This window comes from Petaurus breviceps, unplaced genomic scaffold (genome assembly GCF_028583685.1).
Source record: "Petaurus breviceps papuanus isolate PSGF00001 unplaced genomic scaffold, PetGlider_PUasm1.0 140, whole genome shotgun sequence".
Taxonomy (NCBI): domain Eukaryota; kingdom Metazoa; phylum Chordata; class Mammalia; order Diprotodontia; family Petauridae; genus Petaurus; species Petaurus breviceps.
This window is the reverse complement of record NW_027185698.1, coordinates 47,137,147-47,154,275: the sequence shown is the minus strand read 5'-3', so window position 1 is coordinate 47,154,275 and position 17,129 is coordinate 47,137,147. Positions and strand designations below refer to the sequence as shown.

General features: G+C 35.7%; 1 protein-coding gene across 1 annotated transcript in view; it reads right to left on the bottom strand.

Moving 5' to 3' along the window:
* Window positions 1-2,966: 2,966 nt before the first annotated feature.
* The window catches only part of RNF212 (ring finger protein 212), a 37,252-nt gene continuing 23,089 nt past the window's right edge, over window positions 2,967-17,129 (bottom strand). Inside the window, exons 9-11 of the mRNA XM_069074280.1 lie at window positions 14,143-14,206; window positions 8,063-8,126; window positions 2,967-3,266 (exon numbers count right to left, since the gene is read on the bottom strand). Coding sequence (XP_068930381.1) covers window positions 3,197-3,266; window positions 8,063-8,126; window positions 14,143-14,206 — 198 coding nt within the window. The 3' untranslated portion in view covers window positions 2,967-3,196. The remainder of the gene's footprint in view (window positions 3,267-8,062; window positions 8,127-14,142; window positions 14,207-17,129) is intronic.

Below are 17,129 nucleotides of genomic sequence, written 5' to 3'. Positions count from 1 at the left end.
AATACACTTTTATCAGGTAGGATTTATTCCAGGAATGCAAGGATAGTTTAATATTTGGAAAATCATCAGTATAAACGATCATATTAATAATAAAACTAACAGAAACCACACGATCATCTCAATAGATGAAGAAAAGGCTTTTGACAAAATACAACATCCATTCCTATTAAAAACATTAGAAAGTATAGGAATAAATGGAGCCTTCCTTAAAATAATAGGTAGCATCTATTTAAAGCCATCAGAAAGTGTTATATGTAATGGGGATAACCTAGAAGCATTTCCAATAAGATCAGGGGTGAACCAAGGGTGTCCACTATCACCCCTCTTATTCAATCTTGTACTAGAAATATTAGCAGTAGCAATTAGAGAAGAAAAAGAAATCAAAGGAATCAAATTAAGCAAAGAAGAGACCAAACTATTATTTGCAGATGATACGATGATATACTTAAAGAATCCTAGAGAATCAAGTAAAAAACTAGTTGAGGCAATAAATAAATTTGGCAAAGTTGCAGGATATAAAATAAACCCACATAAATCTTCAGCATTCCTGTATATTTCTAATGAAATCCAACAGCAAGAGATAGAAAGAGAAATGCCATTTAAAGTTACTATAGACATAAAATATTTGGAACTTTACCTTCCAGGTATACCAGGACCTATATGAACAACACAACTACAAAACACTTTTCACACAAATAAAGTCAGATCTAACTAATTGAAAAAACATCAGTTGCTTGTGGCTGGGTCGAGCTAATATAATAAAAATGACAATTTTACCTAAATTAAATTACATATTTAGTGCCATATCAATCAATTTACCAAAAAAATTACTTTATAGAACTAGGAAAAATAATAACAAAATTCATTTGGAAGAACAAAAGGTCTAGAATATCAAGGGAATTAATTAAAAGAAATGCTAGGGAAGGTGGCCTAGCTAAACCAGATTTTAATCTGTATTATAAAGCAGCAGTCATCAAAACTACTTGGTACTGGCTGAAGAATAGAGCAGTGAATCAATGGAATAGATTGGGAACATGAGACTCAGTAGTCAATGACTATAGTAATCTACTGCTTGATAAACCCAAAGACCCCAGTTTTGGGGATAAGAACTCACTATCTGACAAAAACTGCTGGGAAAACTGGAATATAGTATGGCAGAAACTGGGCATAGACCATTATCTAACACCATATACCAAAATCAAGTCTAAATGGATACATGATCTAGTATAAAAGATGATACTGTAAGAAATCTGGGAAAGCAAGGAATAGTTTACCTGTCAGATTTGTGGAGAGGGGAAGACTTTATGACCAAACAAGAATTAGAAAGCATTATAAAATGCAAAATGGGTAATTTTGATTACATGAAATTGAAAAGCTTCTGTACAAAGCCAATGTAATCAAGAGTAAGAGGGAAGTGGAAAATTAGGAAAAAAGTTTTACAACCTATGTCTCTGACAAAGGACTCATTTCTAAAATATACAGAGAATTGAGTCAAATCTATAAGAATACAAGTCATTCCCCAATTGATAAATGGTCAAAGGATATGAACAGGCAGTTCTCAGAGGAAGAAATTAAAGATATCTATAAGCATATGAAAAAATACTCTAAGTCACTATTGATTAGAGAAATGCAAATCAAAACAACTCTGAGGTACCACATCTCACCAGTCAGATCGGCTAAGATGACAAAACAGGAAAATGACAAATGCTGGAGAGGATGTGGACAAATTGGAACACTGATGCATTGTTGGTGGAGTTGTGAACTGATTCAACCATTTTGGAGAACAATCTGGAACTATGCCCAAAGGGCTATAAGCAATTTCATACTCTGATCCAGCAATATCTCTTCTAGGGTTGTATCCCAAAGAGATCATAGAAGTGGGAGGAAGACCCATGTGTACAAAAATATTTATAGCAGCTCTTTTTGTGGTGGCAAAGAATTGGAAATTAAGGGGATGTCCATCAACTGGGGAATGGCTAAACAAGTTGTGGTATATGAATGTAATGGAATACTATTGTGCTATAAGAAACGAGGAGCAGATGGACTTCATATTTACTTGGAGAGGCTTATAAGAACTGATGCTGAGTGAGAAGAGTAGAACCAGAAGAAATTTGTACACAATTACAGACACAACATATGTGTGATGACCAACTTTGATAGACTGGACTCTTCTCGGCAATGCAGTGTTATAAAGTCAACTCCAAAAGACTCATGATGGAGACAGATATCTACATTCAGAGAAAGAACTAGAAAGAACAGAGTTTGAATGTAGATTAAAGCAAACTACCTACTCTCTGTCTTTTCTTGTTTGTTTTGTTTCCCCTTTCCCATTGTTCATTCCATCTGATACAATCCTTCTTTATAATCTGACTAATGTCTAATGTGAAAGTATTTGTAGATCCTAAACTTGACTGTATGCTGCCATGGGTGGGGAGAGGGGAGGGAAGGGGAGAAAATTTGAAATTCAAAGAATTGTGTAATTGAATCTTGTAAAACTAAAAGCAAACAAATTAATAAAAACAAAAAAAAATTAAAAATGCATCAAATCACTTTTTTTATTTTTAGCATCCTTTCCAAATAGATTCAACCAACCAAACTAAATTCCTTTTTAATTTTCCAGTTGATTTAGTAGCTCATAGGATTTAGGATTTGGAAGTGACCTCACTGATCATCTAGTCTCTTACATTAAAAAATGAGGAAACACATGCCAAGAGAAGTTAGGTTACTTGTCTCAGGATACAGAGGTGGAATCTGACTTTTTTTTTTTACAACAATTCTGTATTCTTTTTGTTCTAGTCCAGGTCAATAAAATTTATCAAGTACAAACTATGTGTCATATTATAACCCACAAATTAGCAAAGATGACCCAAAATGGGAATAGTCATCGTTGGAAGGGCTGCAGAAAGACAGATCAAATCATGTTCCCTCAAAATGAAAAACACACAGAAAAGTCTATACAATATATATACAGACTATAGCGTAGGCACTAAATTGTTAAACCTGCTCCTCAAGACTAATATTTTAAAGGGCATAATTTTACTATGCAAAAAGTTTTTTTTAAAAAAAAGTTTGTTCCTCCAAGAAATAAGAAAAATATTCTTTATTCAATTATATTATCCACTTAATTTTAGCATCAAGAAAAATGGGCATAACATACAATAGCTAATAAACATTGATAGAGGGATCCACCTGAAAATTAATGGAAAGCAATCATCACAAAAGCCACAATCATCTTCCTAGTGTGTTTCCTCCAAGAAGAGTAGATCCTATAACAAAGAATGAGTATATATGAAATACATCCATCTGCCTTCATCCATATGTATTACAGATAATTAAATACATATAAAAACATAGTTACTTGAAACAAGTTTAGAATGTTGTATATTTGAGAAGAATGAAAATAAAGTCAGTCTCTGTAAGTTCAGATAAATATATTTTCTAGGGAAGTACAAGAAACACACATTGGAACACACATTTTAAAAATTCAGATTTCTCATTCCTTAGTACACTAGAGAACCAGAGTACTTAAAAAGTCTTTTATAAAGAATCAATAATAAAATTTTTAGCTACATTATTTGAATGAAGGATTAGAAACAGAATTCCTATGAATATTCACAATTTTCTCACCTAGTAGCTTATCTTTCTTTAAAATAAATTCTCTCATAAATACAACTTTTGAAACAAGTGAATTAATACTGTATCATACAAGAGCTAAAGTACTTTTCTAGTTAATTAATTTTTTAAATTAGACCCTCTATCACTTGCCTAAACATTGCCTCTGTAGAAGATTAGATATGCTAATTGGCTGTCTTGGCACTGAAGACTGAGTTGGAGGAGGTGTAAACTGAGGAATTCTGAAGCCAGAAGTATCCCACATTCCTATTCTACTTTGCAAGGAGGATGGCAGAACATGTGAAGGTCCATTATAAGGAATCTGTGAAGGTGATGGTGGCGTCCTATTAACATAATATAAGCATTAACACATTCCTTTTAACAACATGATATTCAGTTATTGATTATGCATATTAAACAATGAAATGAAACTGGATAACCCAAGTCTTTTGAATTTGGTTTTTAAATTTACTTTTGGCACAGATGTTACCTTTCTCATGTGTTTCTTAGTAGTATAACATTACTTATCAAAGTACATGATTCACACACAGATAATTTTTATACACATACAATTACTATTACATATATTAATACATGATTATATAGAAAATAAAAGTTTACTCATGGCTCACATAACTAGGAGGCATATTATACACAAATATAAGGCATAGAATGTGCTAAAAGTTATCTTACAGATAAGAGACTCATGTGACCTCTTTTTTAAAAAAAAAAAAAGGAACAAAAACTGGACCTATAATTTCAGTGATAGAGAATTCACTGATGCAAGTCTATACCTTCTCAGAGTCTTAAAGAATCACCTCAATCAATGAGTGGTTAAGTGTCTAGGTTCTTGTTTATCAGAGAACTTAAAATCAATTAGCTTTATCATTTTAATCTTATTCTCAAATAACTCTTTAACACCTTCCCATACCAGTCACAATAAACTTTTAAAGATTAAAATGAGAATATGAAAATTTTACACCCCTGCAAAGTGACATCACTGAATTCCAAGAGCAAATTATTTATATGCTGATAATAACCAAATAACAGCAACAACAAAAGGAAGCAGGTGTGTCCTTTGGAGAGCTTGGGTACTATATAAAATTGAATAAAGAGCAAAGAATCAAAGACTCTCAATCTCAAAAGCCTAGTTCAGCCTAAGCCTAAGATCCCCTTTGCAACATCCTTAACAAGAGGACAATGAATGAGATTTTCTTTAAAGAACTCAAGTTAAAGGGAATCTATTACCCCATGGTAGCCTGTTCTACTTTTAGGTAGCTCTGTTATGAAATTTTTCCATATATTCAGCCTAAAAATGATTCCCCGAAATTTCCATCCACTTGATCCTAGTTGCTCCCTCTAAGGCCAAACAGAACAAATTTAATTCCCTTTCGTTCAAGCATTTGAGAGACCTTCATGTGTATGCCCCTTATGTTTTCTGTTTTTCAGCATATGTGTCACCAAACCCTTTTATGTCAAGATTATTCACTGATTTCCTCTGGAGATCCTCCAACTTATCAAAGCTCATCCTAAAATATTCCACCAGAATATAAACTGATATCTGAGCTGTGGTATGGTCACAGCAGAACAAAGAGAAGCTCTCACTTTCCAAGGCCCAGACACTGCGCCCCTCTCACTCAGCATAGCTTTTTTTGCCCCTGTTGTGCACTGTTATCTCATAATGAGCTTAGAGTCCACCAAGATCTTTCCTATACACTGCTCTCTGAGGATCCATAGCTAACTTTGTCTTCATGAAGCTAATTTTGGGGAACACAAGTATAGGATATTCCATCTGTCTTCATTAAATTTCATAGTAAGATTCAGTGCAACCTTCTCATCTGTTGTGTTCTGACTCTGTCTCCCAAAGTTTTAGCTGTGCCTCCCAGCTTCATGTCACCTGCAAATACCAAGAGCTCCCAAGAACACAAGGGGACTCCCTCATGTCCATGAAAGCTGTTGTTTAAAATCATTCTCATTCCTGTAGGACTAGAACGATGGCAAACCTAACGAGATGAAATTTAATAGACATGATTTTAAAATGCAACTGTACATATGCACAAAAGCAAGCACAGCCTCATCAAGAACAAGTCAAGCAATCAAGTGAGCATTTATGAAGCACCTACTTTTGTTAGTAGGTCATGCCAACCTAACCTTACTTCGTTTTTTTGGATAGTGCGACTAGAATGGTAGAACAAAAGAATGTTGGCAACACAGTTTACACAGATTTTAACAAAGCCTTGACAAAAATCTCATATGCTCTTCTTGTGGAAAAGATGGAGATCTATAGGATATTTGGCAGTAAAATTGGGTGGTTTTGGAACTGGGTGAATGGCCCAATCCAAAAGATTATCACTAACAGTTAATGCCAATTTCATTTCATTGATATGGAACTAAAAGGGACCTTCCCTGCATAGCTAAGGAGGTGTTGTGACTCAATCAAAGTCACAGAGGCACCAAGTAAGTGGTAGAGGTAGGATCTGAACCCAGGTCCTCTCCAAATCTAGCACCTTCCCCCCCTGTACCACACAGGTCCAGACCTTCCAAAAAGGGGATCAAAAAATAAGAAGTGGAAGCAGCAAATGTAGAGCATATAAAGGAATGTTAATTTAATCCAACCAATATTTATTAATCATATGGAAGATAAAAGAGGAAGGGACAGCCTGAAGCCAGAAAGGACCCAAATTCCAATCATGCCTCTGTCACCTGTTGGCTGTGAGATCTGGGACAAATGTCTTCCCCTCTCAGCAGGCCAGGCACATTCCTTCAGGTAGCCTGAGCCCAATGAAGATGGGGCTCTGCTCTGCTGTCATGTGCACGTGGATGAAGAGTAATTATATATATGCGTGTATGTGCATGTGTATATGATACCTATAGTTACTTACATAGAATAGTTACATATATAAGTATAGTTATTCTATCTGGATACACACACACACGTGCAGTTTTCTAAGTCTCTCTGGTTCCACAGGGATTCTCATGGATGGTTCTGTGGCCCCCATTTCTACTGACATTTGATAGCTATGCTCCAGGAAACTCCAATATTTGAAGTGGTTGAGAAGCGGTTTGCTAACAGGGATAGAGAGCATTTTCTTGTCTGAGAATTCTCCATACCAATGAAATCCTAGGTTTGTCCCTCTCTCTACCTAGATAGCAAAAACTGGGCCATACTCTAGGAATACAAGGACAAATGAAAAACAACATATATAAATTCTCAAGGAATTTATAATCTGATGGAAAGAACACTGACTATAGTACTAGGAAGAACAGGCCGGTGGCTAAGAAAAGAGGCAGGTAAAATGCTGTCAGAAATCTGTTGGGAGAGCACTTTAAACTGGAAAGAGAAAAAGAAGGTTCATGGAAGATGGGGCACTTGAGTAGAATCTTAAAGGAAAGGAGGGGAAGGGGAAGAGAGGGGAAAGACCAAGGAAGAAAGTTATTCCAGGCTTGGAAAGAGATGCAGGTAAAAGTTTGGAGACAGGAGAGGAAGTCCAGAAAGGAAATGGAGAGCAGTCTAGTATGGGTGCCACAAAAAATATGGGAAGAGGAATAGAACTGGATACAGCCGGACAAGTAGACTGTCCTTGCTCTCAAGGACATTATATCCTATTGAAGGAGGCAACATGTACATCTATAAAAATAGACCCAAAAATACAAGGTAATTTGGATGGGAGGGGGCCTGTAGTGGTACTGGAGGTCCCACAAGCAGGTGGTGTTTTGAACTGAGTTTTGAAGGAAGAAAAAAAGGAAGAAAGAGGAAAAGATAAGGAGGAAGTGCACTCTAGGAAGGGGAAGAAACCAGTGCAAAGGCAAAGGGATGAAAGATAAGAGTATTAGGGACGAGATACAGTAAGGCTGATTTGACTTTGACTAAAGAGAGTGGGCAGTGGAATAATTTAAAAGGTTGGAAAGGTAGTTGAGGGCCAGGTTGTGAAGGGCTTTTTAAAAGCCAAAGGATTTTATATTTGATCCTAGAGGAAAATGGAGATGTTATAAAAAAACAAAAACAAACAAAAAAACCTTCCAAAGTGGATGGTATATCTCTATCGAGCTATCAAACCTAATAGTACCAAAAAAAAGAAACAAGCAAAGCCAGATGAAATTTGGAACAAGCAAGGGTGTGCTCAGCTTCCATGTTTACTTTAAAAAATTTTAGCCTTTCCAATTTCCTGGGATGCTATAATAGAAATTCTTATTTTAACACATTTCTTTGATGATTACATGCAATAACAATGTACTTCATTCACTTTAGTGGGCAAAGTTCCAAGACAGTGACTCAATATTTCCTAACAGTATAAAAATCAATAAATAAAACTACATATACAATATATTCAATAAGGAAAAATACAAAGTAAACAATTTCCTAACAATGAAATGATTATGAGATAACATTAAATATGTAACATATCCTCCTCCTTAAAACCATACTGTAGACATAAATCACCATACAGACCTTGATACGCTATTCTGACTGGAGGTAAGTCCAACTAGCTGGGGTCCTCTGTAACAAACACTTCCTGTGAAATAACGTTTTAAAATATTACACTTCTTGCTTCACAATTTGCTCTGATTCTATTTAATTTTTTAATAACTTTTTTCCTCAAATGAATGTTGCTTAATGTATCAGTGTTTAGGATACAATTTTTTTGCCCTATGATGCACAAGCATCCAACTCCTATGTCAAACACACACTTGAGTATATATAAACATGGCTGAACAATGTATACACATACACATGTATGTATGTGTGTATGCATGCATGTATGTATCCAGAAAACTTGGGCTCCAGTCCTGGACTTCTCACTTCACAGGAGGTAAAGCTGTAGGATATTACAGCCAAAGAGTGTGGTATCGGAGGAGATCTGCGCTTGGAGTCAGAGGACCTAGGCTCAAAATCCAGCTCTGCTATTATCTACCTGTGTGACCTCAGTTGAGCCCCTTCCTTCTGGAGGCCCTAGCTCTCCCATCTGTTAAATGAGAAGGTCAGCAAAATCATCTCCAAGCTTCCTTCTAGCTCTAAATACTCTGATGCTAAAAATATATGATCCTATGCCTATACCTACATCCACACAAGGCAGTTGTGAGGAACAACTAAAAGAAAATATGTAAGGCTTTTTATAAACTTGACAACTATTACTGCAGGATAGTATATTTAACAAGTTGTTTGTGAACCCCCCATGGGGTCTGTGATAGTCCAAAGGGCTTCATGCTACAAAGGACTTCTTAATCGGTAAACAATTGTCCAATTATATGTGTGTATACACATATATGTAACATATAAGGTATCTATCTACATACACACATATATGACAACAAGAATGTGTGTGTTTAGAGCATTGTTAGTTTCTGCAGTGATCCAGAAACCATAAGCCTACTTTGGTGCTCATGCAGTGATTATATCCAACTCTGGGTCACTTCTAAGCTTAATGTGTTCTTACAGTGTCTCAATCAGTCATAAAATTGTTTCTAAGATACCATAAGGGTTTGACATTTGATGCAAACTTGATTCCCCAAAATGGTCACAAGCACGTGCATAGCCTCTTTTGCACTGTGTACATTACACCACAGTAGTGCCCTTAGTCTTATTTCCATGTAATAAGACTTTATCAGTTGTGTGATCATGTAAACCATGATCACTGGGTAAGCATAGTATAAACCATCTTAAAACCAGGACAGACCATCACAAAAGCCTGGTAGAAACAAAGCTTATAGCCGCTCACTGCAGTATTAAGGCTGTTTTCCAATTTAAACTTATTCCTGCTTATGTTATTACTCTTTTAATCTGGAAGATTTTCAGTCGGGTTGGTGAAACTGCTCAGCCTTTCAGGAGAGTTTTCTATGAATTGTAGCCCGTGTCAGTGATAAAAGAGAAAAAAATTAGATCTGAAGAGATTTTTTTCCTTACAAAGGTTAATTCATATACAAACACTGTTAAAACAATATATGCAACTGAACTTTGGTTACATTTATCACTTCATAGAGCATTTGTCATTAGCCAGCAGAAAAATAAATCCTTTTATGTTTTAACTAGCTACTAATTTTTGTTGACTGGTTGAGTAGCCATATGTTCTAGAGTCTGTGTATAAAGGTAACTGTAGTGTTTAGCTGTATAAGTGTCCTAATGCCTGTCTATTAGACACAGGAATACACATTTATATCAACTATACTGACATGGACCTAATAATATATATTTAACAAGTTATTGAATACAATATTAATTTTTGTAGAAATATTCCTATTTTATTTAAAAAATTATAATGGTCCCAGTGGATCATTGTAAAAGAGACTATTAGTTTTAAGAAAAAAAAAAGAATGCTTAAAGATGTGTTAATGAGGAATCTCAAAAAAATTCATTCAGATTTAGCATAATACAATCCAAAAATCTGTAAAAGTCAATGGATAAATCATAATTTTGAACAATGCACAAAGATGTTTGAGATACCTGAATTATAACAAAAGAGATGAAGAGGAAATACAATGAAGAAAACATTAAATTTAGTTCTTAGTTTATTGGATATAATGAATATCTATGATCACAATGTATAATTTGTGGAGAAGTTCTTCCATATAGCAGCTAAAAACTTTACCTTTTGTCTTGCCATTTACAATCAAAACATGAAAGCAATGTTGATAAAGCCTGTTGATTTTTTTGAGTGGAAAGAACAAGATCTGAAAACAAGCAATATTGATTCATTTTTTTCTGTGAATAAATGAGCAGAAAAAGCAATTAAAGCTTCATATTTAGTAAGTTATCAAATTGCAAAAAAAAAAATAAGGAAGTTCATACTATGACAGAAAAATTTAATTGTGACATGTGCCAAAACAATTATCAAGCTTAACTTTGGATATTATTGCATTAAAAAGTTTTGAAATAGCTACTGGAGAAAAACCTACTAAAAGAACATTTATGCTGTGCAATTAGATGAGACAGCTGATGCCTGTAACCCAACAATTCCAATTATATTTGTAAGATATATTTGCAGAATGGTAAATAAAGCAGAGGAAAATGTGCTGTTTCGCCATCAGTTAAGAGGAGAAGACATTTTTAACCTAATTCATACTTTGAAGGAAAATAAGTCAGGTGGTCCTCTTGTAGAATGTGTACAGACAGGGAAAAACTAAGCAATTTAGGGGTGCTGTTTCTTGTATTGAAAAAATTAATACAAATATAGCATGGACAAACTGCAGTATACACAAACAAGTGCTGGAATCAAAGAGATACTCATAACAATTAGGAGTGTTATGTAATGCTGCCAAAATAAGTGACTTTATAAAAATTAAGACCCACTCTTGATTATTTATCATTTTGTGCAAAGACAGGGTAGCAAGCATGTTACCCTTCTAACAGACAAATGTGAGATGACGTTCTCATAGTAGAATTATTACTCATCTATTAGATTTGAAAGTCAGCTGTTACCTTCATTGACCATCCTTTTCACCTGAGTGTACAAGAGATATGATTATGAATATTACCAGGTTTAGCAGAGATCTTTTTTAAAAATTAAGGAACTTAACACATCATTATAGGGTCCAAATATAAACTTTCAATGTTCAAGGTAAAAGATGTGATTAAGAAACTAAAATTTTAGAACTACACAATTGGGAACAGCATTGCATGTTTTGTGGCATTACATGATCCTTATTACAAAATGAACTATCCTTGGAGCTTTAGATCCATCCTTGGAACTATCTTTGAACTATCCTTGGATCAGGCTGTCAAGAAAGACATCTGTGATCATCTAAAATCTTTAGAAGTGACTTTCAATGAATAAAACAAATTTCCAATAAATTAAACTGGATTCACAACCCATTTGACAGGTCTTTTTATGTCTTAGGCTGAGGAACTGACAATAGAAGAAAAAGAAAACCGATATTTTCAATGGATTTGGGACTACAAACATCATTCAAAATTGACAGTCATCCATTTTTGGCTAAAAACAAAAAATTAAGTTCCATTTCTTAGCAAGAGACCTTATAAAATTTTTGTTCTACTTCTTTCTCCCTATATTTTGGGGGTAAATGAGCATTTTCAAGTTATTCTTGTTTTAAATAAAAATACAGAATTAAACTCAATGAAAAACTAGATTTAAGACTACTTTTGAAAGAAATATTGCAAATTTTTGCTCAAACAAAAAAGCCCATTGAAACAAAGTTTACCTATGATTATTATAGCATGTTAAGCCTCTTGCAAGATGAAATTTATTGCATTAAAATGTGATTTATGTTTAATAAAATTTGTTAAGGAAATTCAATATGAAGTATTACAGATCATTATAACAAAGATACAAGGGCTGACTGTATTATTTCTTTATTTCTTACGGAATGTCCTTCATAAAATATTCATGATTACTTTATAATTTGAGTTTTAAAATTTTATATTTAGTTTTCCATTTTTATGCAGAAAAATTTATTTTTTCTTATTATAATTTCATAATGTAAATTTGAAATTGGGAACTTTTGGGAACAAAAGTTATCTATGTAGTTATTGTAAGAAGTTAATAAAAATTAAAAATACTATGACTAGAGTATTAAATTACTCTGAGGATTCACAGCACATTTTTTTGTTGTTGCTACCGAAAGGAGTTCCTGAAACCAAACATCATTAAATACTACTACAGGCAACACAAAAATTAGCAACTTGTACAGCCAAAAGCAAGCAGGACACTGCATGTTTGGGATACGCATTAGGAAAAGGGGTGGGAATTCAGGTAGGAGCTTGGGAAAACTAAATGAAGAGATGGGAAGTAGGGCAGGGCTAATGAGTTTACTTGGGAGGTGCATGGCCAAGATGGTAGGCAGAAACTTGGAGCTACCCTGGGAGTTTCCTATTGTAGTTAATTATCCAAGTTAATTAGGCACAAAGTTCAGTTGTTTCTAAGATGATAAAAAACCAAAAGTGTTTTAAGTGTCCTCTCATTTTTGCTACATTAGCATAAAGTCCAGGGGTTGCTGTTGATCATTTTCTTCCAGTTACAACTCTGGCTATGGTTAAGGTTAAGAATACAAAATGGTGAGAGCAGAAGGTGAAATGGCAGCGAGGTCTAGGCTGTAGAGGGCTCTGAATATCAGTAATTCATTTGTAAGGCAATGGGGAGCCACTAACAAGTCTGTGAGCAGAGGAGTGTGTTACTACTATATGTGAATTTTAGGAAGACAAAGATATCAGTAATGTGCAGGATTGTTTCAAAAGATTAGAAGGGACCTTCTAGATCAACTACTCCAACTGCTTTTTATTTTAACAATAGCTTTATTTATTATATTAATTCAACGACTTTTAAAAAATGTTTTATGTTAAAATATTTTACTTTTAACATTCTTTTTTAAGTTTTGAGTACCAAATTCTCTCCATCCCTCTAGCTCCTCCTCCACCCAGTGAGAAAGTAAGTGACATGATATTCATTGCATATGTGAAGTTATGAAAAACATTTTAATATTAATCATGTAAAAAAAGGGGAAGAAAAAAAGTGAAAAATTCACTGAATTAATCATCTCTCTCTATGGAGGTAGATAGTTTTTCATCATGAGTCCTCAGAAATTACCATGGATCATGTATTATCAGAGGACCCATGTCTATCCCAGTTATCATTATAATATTCTTGATAATGTGTACAGTGTTTCCTGTCTCTACTCACTTCAATTTGCATTATTTCCTATGTCCTCCCAGATTTTTCCAACTGCTTCTTTTAACAGATGAAGAAACTAAAGCCCAGAGAAGAGAAGTGTCTTGGTCACAGTCACACATCTAATCAGCAGCAAAGTTAGGCTTAAGCCTGGATCCTCTGACTCCAAAACTCAATGTTCTTTCCAAGAGGAAGCTGATATAGAACTCAAGTGGAGGTAATCCCCCACCTTCTGGGGCAGCTAGCCAACTTTTGGATAGATTTTGATGATGGGCATTTCTCCTTGTATCAAGCCTAAAACTGCTTCTTCCCAGCTTCCACCCACAGTTCCAAATTCACTCCTTCAGAGCAGGCATAACAAATCTATTCTCTCTTCTATGTGACAGTCTTTTAAATACTGGAGGGTAATTACTATTTTTTGTTAAGTCTTCATATTCCCATCACCCAGAGATGGGCTACGGTCTTTGAACCCCTAAGCCTTAGCTTATGCTATTCCTTCTATCTTTATCTTTGTCAAAATCTACAGAAAATCCTACACAATAAGATGAAGTAATGATGGCAGAAATTGGAGCTGATTTCCAGAAACCACCATTTGGAACCAAGTACAATGAATAAGGTGAGGGATCAAGTTAAATAAGAGAAGTGTTTGGTCAAAACCAATCTGAATACAAAGTCATAAAGTTTGATTTTATTGTGAGACTTGTTAACTGGCTCTGAAGTCAATACAAAAGAAGAGTAACAAAAAATTTTTAACAATGGCTACAGATTGGAATCACACTTCAAATGTGTGTATGTGTATGTATGTATGCATGCATGCATATGTATGTATACATTTATGTATGTATATGGGTATGTATGTACATGTGTGTGAAGTAATTTAGGGTGAAGCTGCAAAAATGACATTTTTACGTACCCATACGTCCATCTTGAGGCGGACTGATCAGTGAGAGCCTTGCAGGGCCTGCTGCTGTCTCAAGCTAAGTTAAATATTTTTAAAAAAATTGAAACATTATAAAATTAGTACTTTCCAATTAGCACATTACAAATATGTTAGTAAGATCAACAGCATAATTTATATGATATTTTACTTGATCTCATTGATAATTTTTTAAGAGATTGGGTACAAAAAATTTCAGAATCAAATTATCTTTTTCAATTCAAGAAATATTTATTGAGCATTTGCTATGTTCACAACCCTGTGGTAGGAACTAAGGATACAAAGTTGAAAAATAGCACAGTACCTGCCCTCAAGAATCTTACAATCTTAAGTATGGGAGCATTTTAAGAGATAGAAAAACTTCTAAGATTCAAAGCAGAATGTGATTGCAGCAAAAATGGTTATTAAGATTTGGATTTTTGGTGGAGTCAAGATGGTGGAGTAGAAGTAAGACCTCCCCACTGCTCCGGCTTCCACCTTCCCCAATCCATGTAAAAAGGGGACTCTAAACAAACTTTGGAGCTGCAGAACCCACAAAATGACACAGAGAAGCTAACCTCCCACTGAGGACAGCCCGGCAGGCCAGCAGGTATTGGCCAGCGCAGTGCTCTGGGAGCTGAGCCCAGCCCCACTGAGGCTTTAGCCCCAGGGTGGGCCTGACCAGCCACCAGCTGGAGGGACTCCAGATCAGTAGCAGCTGTGGCCTTTTCCAGATTTATCAACACACAGATGCGAAGGACAAAGTGAGAGGTCACTGCAGTATGGACTTCAAGACCCAGTAAGTGGGAGTGCGGCACAGCCAGCCAGCACCACGTGGCAGCTTCAGCTCCTGGACTGCAGAGTGTAGGGGGACCAAGCACCAGTCTGAGGGGTAATCGCTCTTGCTTTAACCTTCTTGGATCTGGATTGTAGTCTAGGGTGGAGGTCCTGGGTTGTGTGTCCAGCTTGCCAGAGAGTGTGGAGGCCTCAGAGAGGGCACCCATCTAATACCTCCGGCAGCTGAGAAAACCCCAGCGTTTGGGATGAAAGCTCCCCTGTCTGGTGGCAGAGTCCTACTGTGGCAAAAAAGCCCAGGGGTCAAGTGACTGAGGGGTGACATGACCAGGCAAAGGAAACAAAGCAGACAGAAGATTCCAACATTAGACTCCTATTTTGGGAATAAAAAGGAGCAAAGCATGGAACAGGAGGAAGACAGTAAAGTCAGAACCCCTGCACCAAAAGCTTCAAAGGAAAATACGAGCTGGTTACAGGCCATAGAGGACCTTAAGAAGCAGATAAGAAAAATGGAGGAAAAATTGGGAAGAGAAATGAGAACAATTCAAGAAAATTATGAAATGAGAGTCAACAGCCTGACTAAGGAAAATAATACCTTAAAAAATAGACTAACTCAAATGGCAAAAGAGGCTCAAAAAACGCAATGAGGAGAAGAATGCCTTAAAAAGCCGAATTTGCCAGATGGAAAAAGAATCTCAAAAGCTCAATGAGGAGAATCATTGCTTCAGAATTAGACTGGAACAAATGGAAGCTAATGACTTTATGAGAAATCAAGAGGCTGTTAAACAGATCCAAACAAATGAAAGAATAGAAGGCGATGTGAAATATCTCATGGGAAAAACCACTGACCTGGAAAATAGATCCAGGAGAGATAATTTAAAAATTATTGGACTTCCTGAAAGCCATGATCAAAGTAAGAACCTAGAAATCATCCTCCAGGAAGTTCTCAAAGAAAACTGCCCTGATGTTTTAGAACCAGAGGGCAAAATAGAGGTTGAAAGAATCCACTGATCACCTGCTGAAAAAGATCCCAAAAAGAAAATTCCTATGAATATTATAGCCAGGTTCCGGAATTCCCAGATTAAGAAGAGAATATTCCAAGCAGCCAGGAAGAAACAATTTGAATATTGTGGAAACACAATCAGGATAACCCAGGATCTGGCAGCTTCTACACTGAGGGATCGACGGGCTTGGAATATGATATTCCAGAGGTCAAAGGATCTGGGATTAAAACCAAGAATCACCTACCCAGCAAAACTGAGTATCATGTTTCAGGGGAAAATATGGTCATTCAGTGGAATAGAGGACTTTCAAGCATTCTTGCTGAAAAAAACAGAGTTGAATAGAAAATTTGACATTCAGATACAAGAAGCAAGAGAAGCATGAAAAGGTAAACAGGGAAAAGAAATCATAAGGAATTTATCAAAGTTGAACTATTAACATTCCTACATGGAAAAACAGTAATTGTAACTTATGAAACTTTTCTCAGTAGTTGAAGGGAATAGAAATATATATATATATATATATATAATATATATTATATATATATTTGTATATATGAGGATATGCGGGCATATGAATACATATGTGAATGTGTGTATATATATTTACAGGTACACATAGATAGAGGGCACAGGAACAATTTAACAGGAAGGGATGATACTTAAAAGGTGAAATTAAGAGGTGAGAGAGGAATATAATGAGAGGAGATGGGGAGAGACAGAATGGGGTAAACTATGTCATATAGAAGAGGCAAGGGAAAATGGTTACAATGGAGGGGAAGAATAGGAAGGCAAAAGGGAATGGGTCAACCTTATTGCCATTGAATTTGGCTTGAGGAGGGAATGAAATACACACTAAATAGGGTATCTCACCCTCCAGTAGAGTAGGGGGGGAAGGGGATGAGAGGGGCGATGATGGAAGGGAGGGCAGTCTGGGGCGGGGAGGGAAGTGGGAAGCACCCACTCTTGAAAAGGGACAGGATCAAAGTAGAGAACAGAACAAATGGGAGGTGGAATAGGAGGGAGAGAAATATAGTCAGTCTTTTACAATATATCTACTATGTTATTGTTTTGCATTAGCCACACATGTACAACCTATACTGAACTGCTTATCTTCCCAGTAAGGGTGAGTGACAAGGGAGGAAGGGAATGAATCTGGAATTCAAAGTTTTAAAATCAAATACTCAA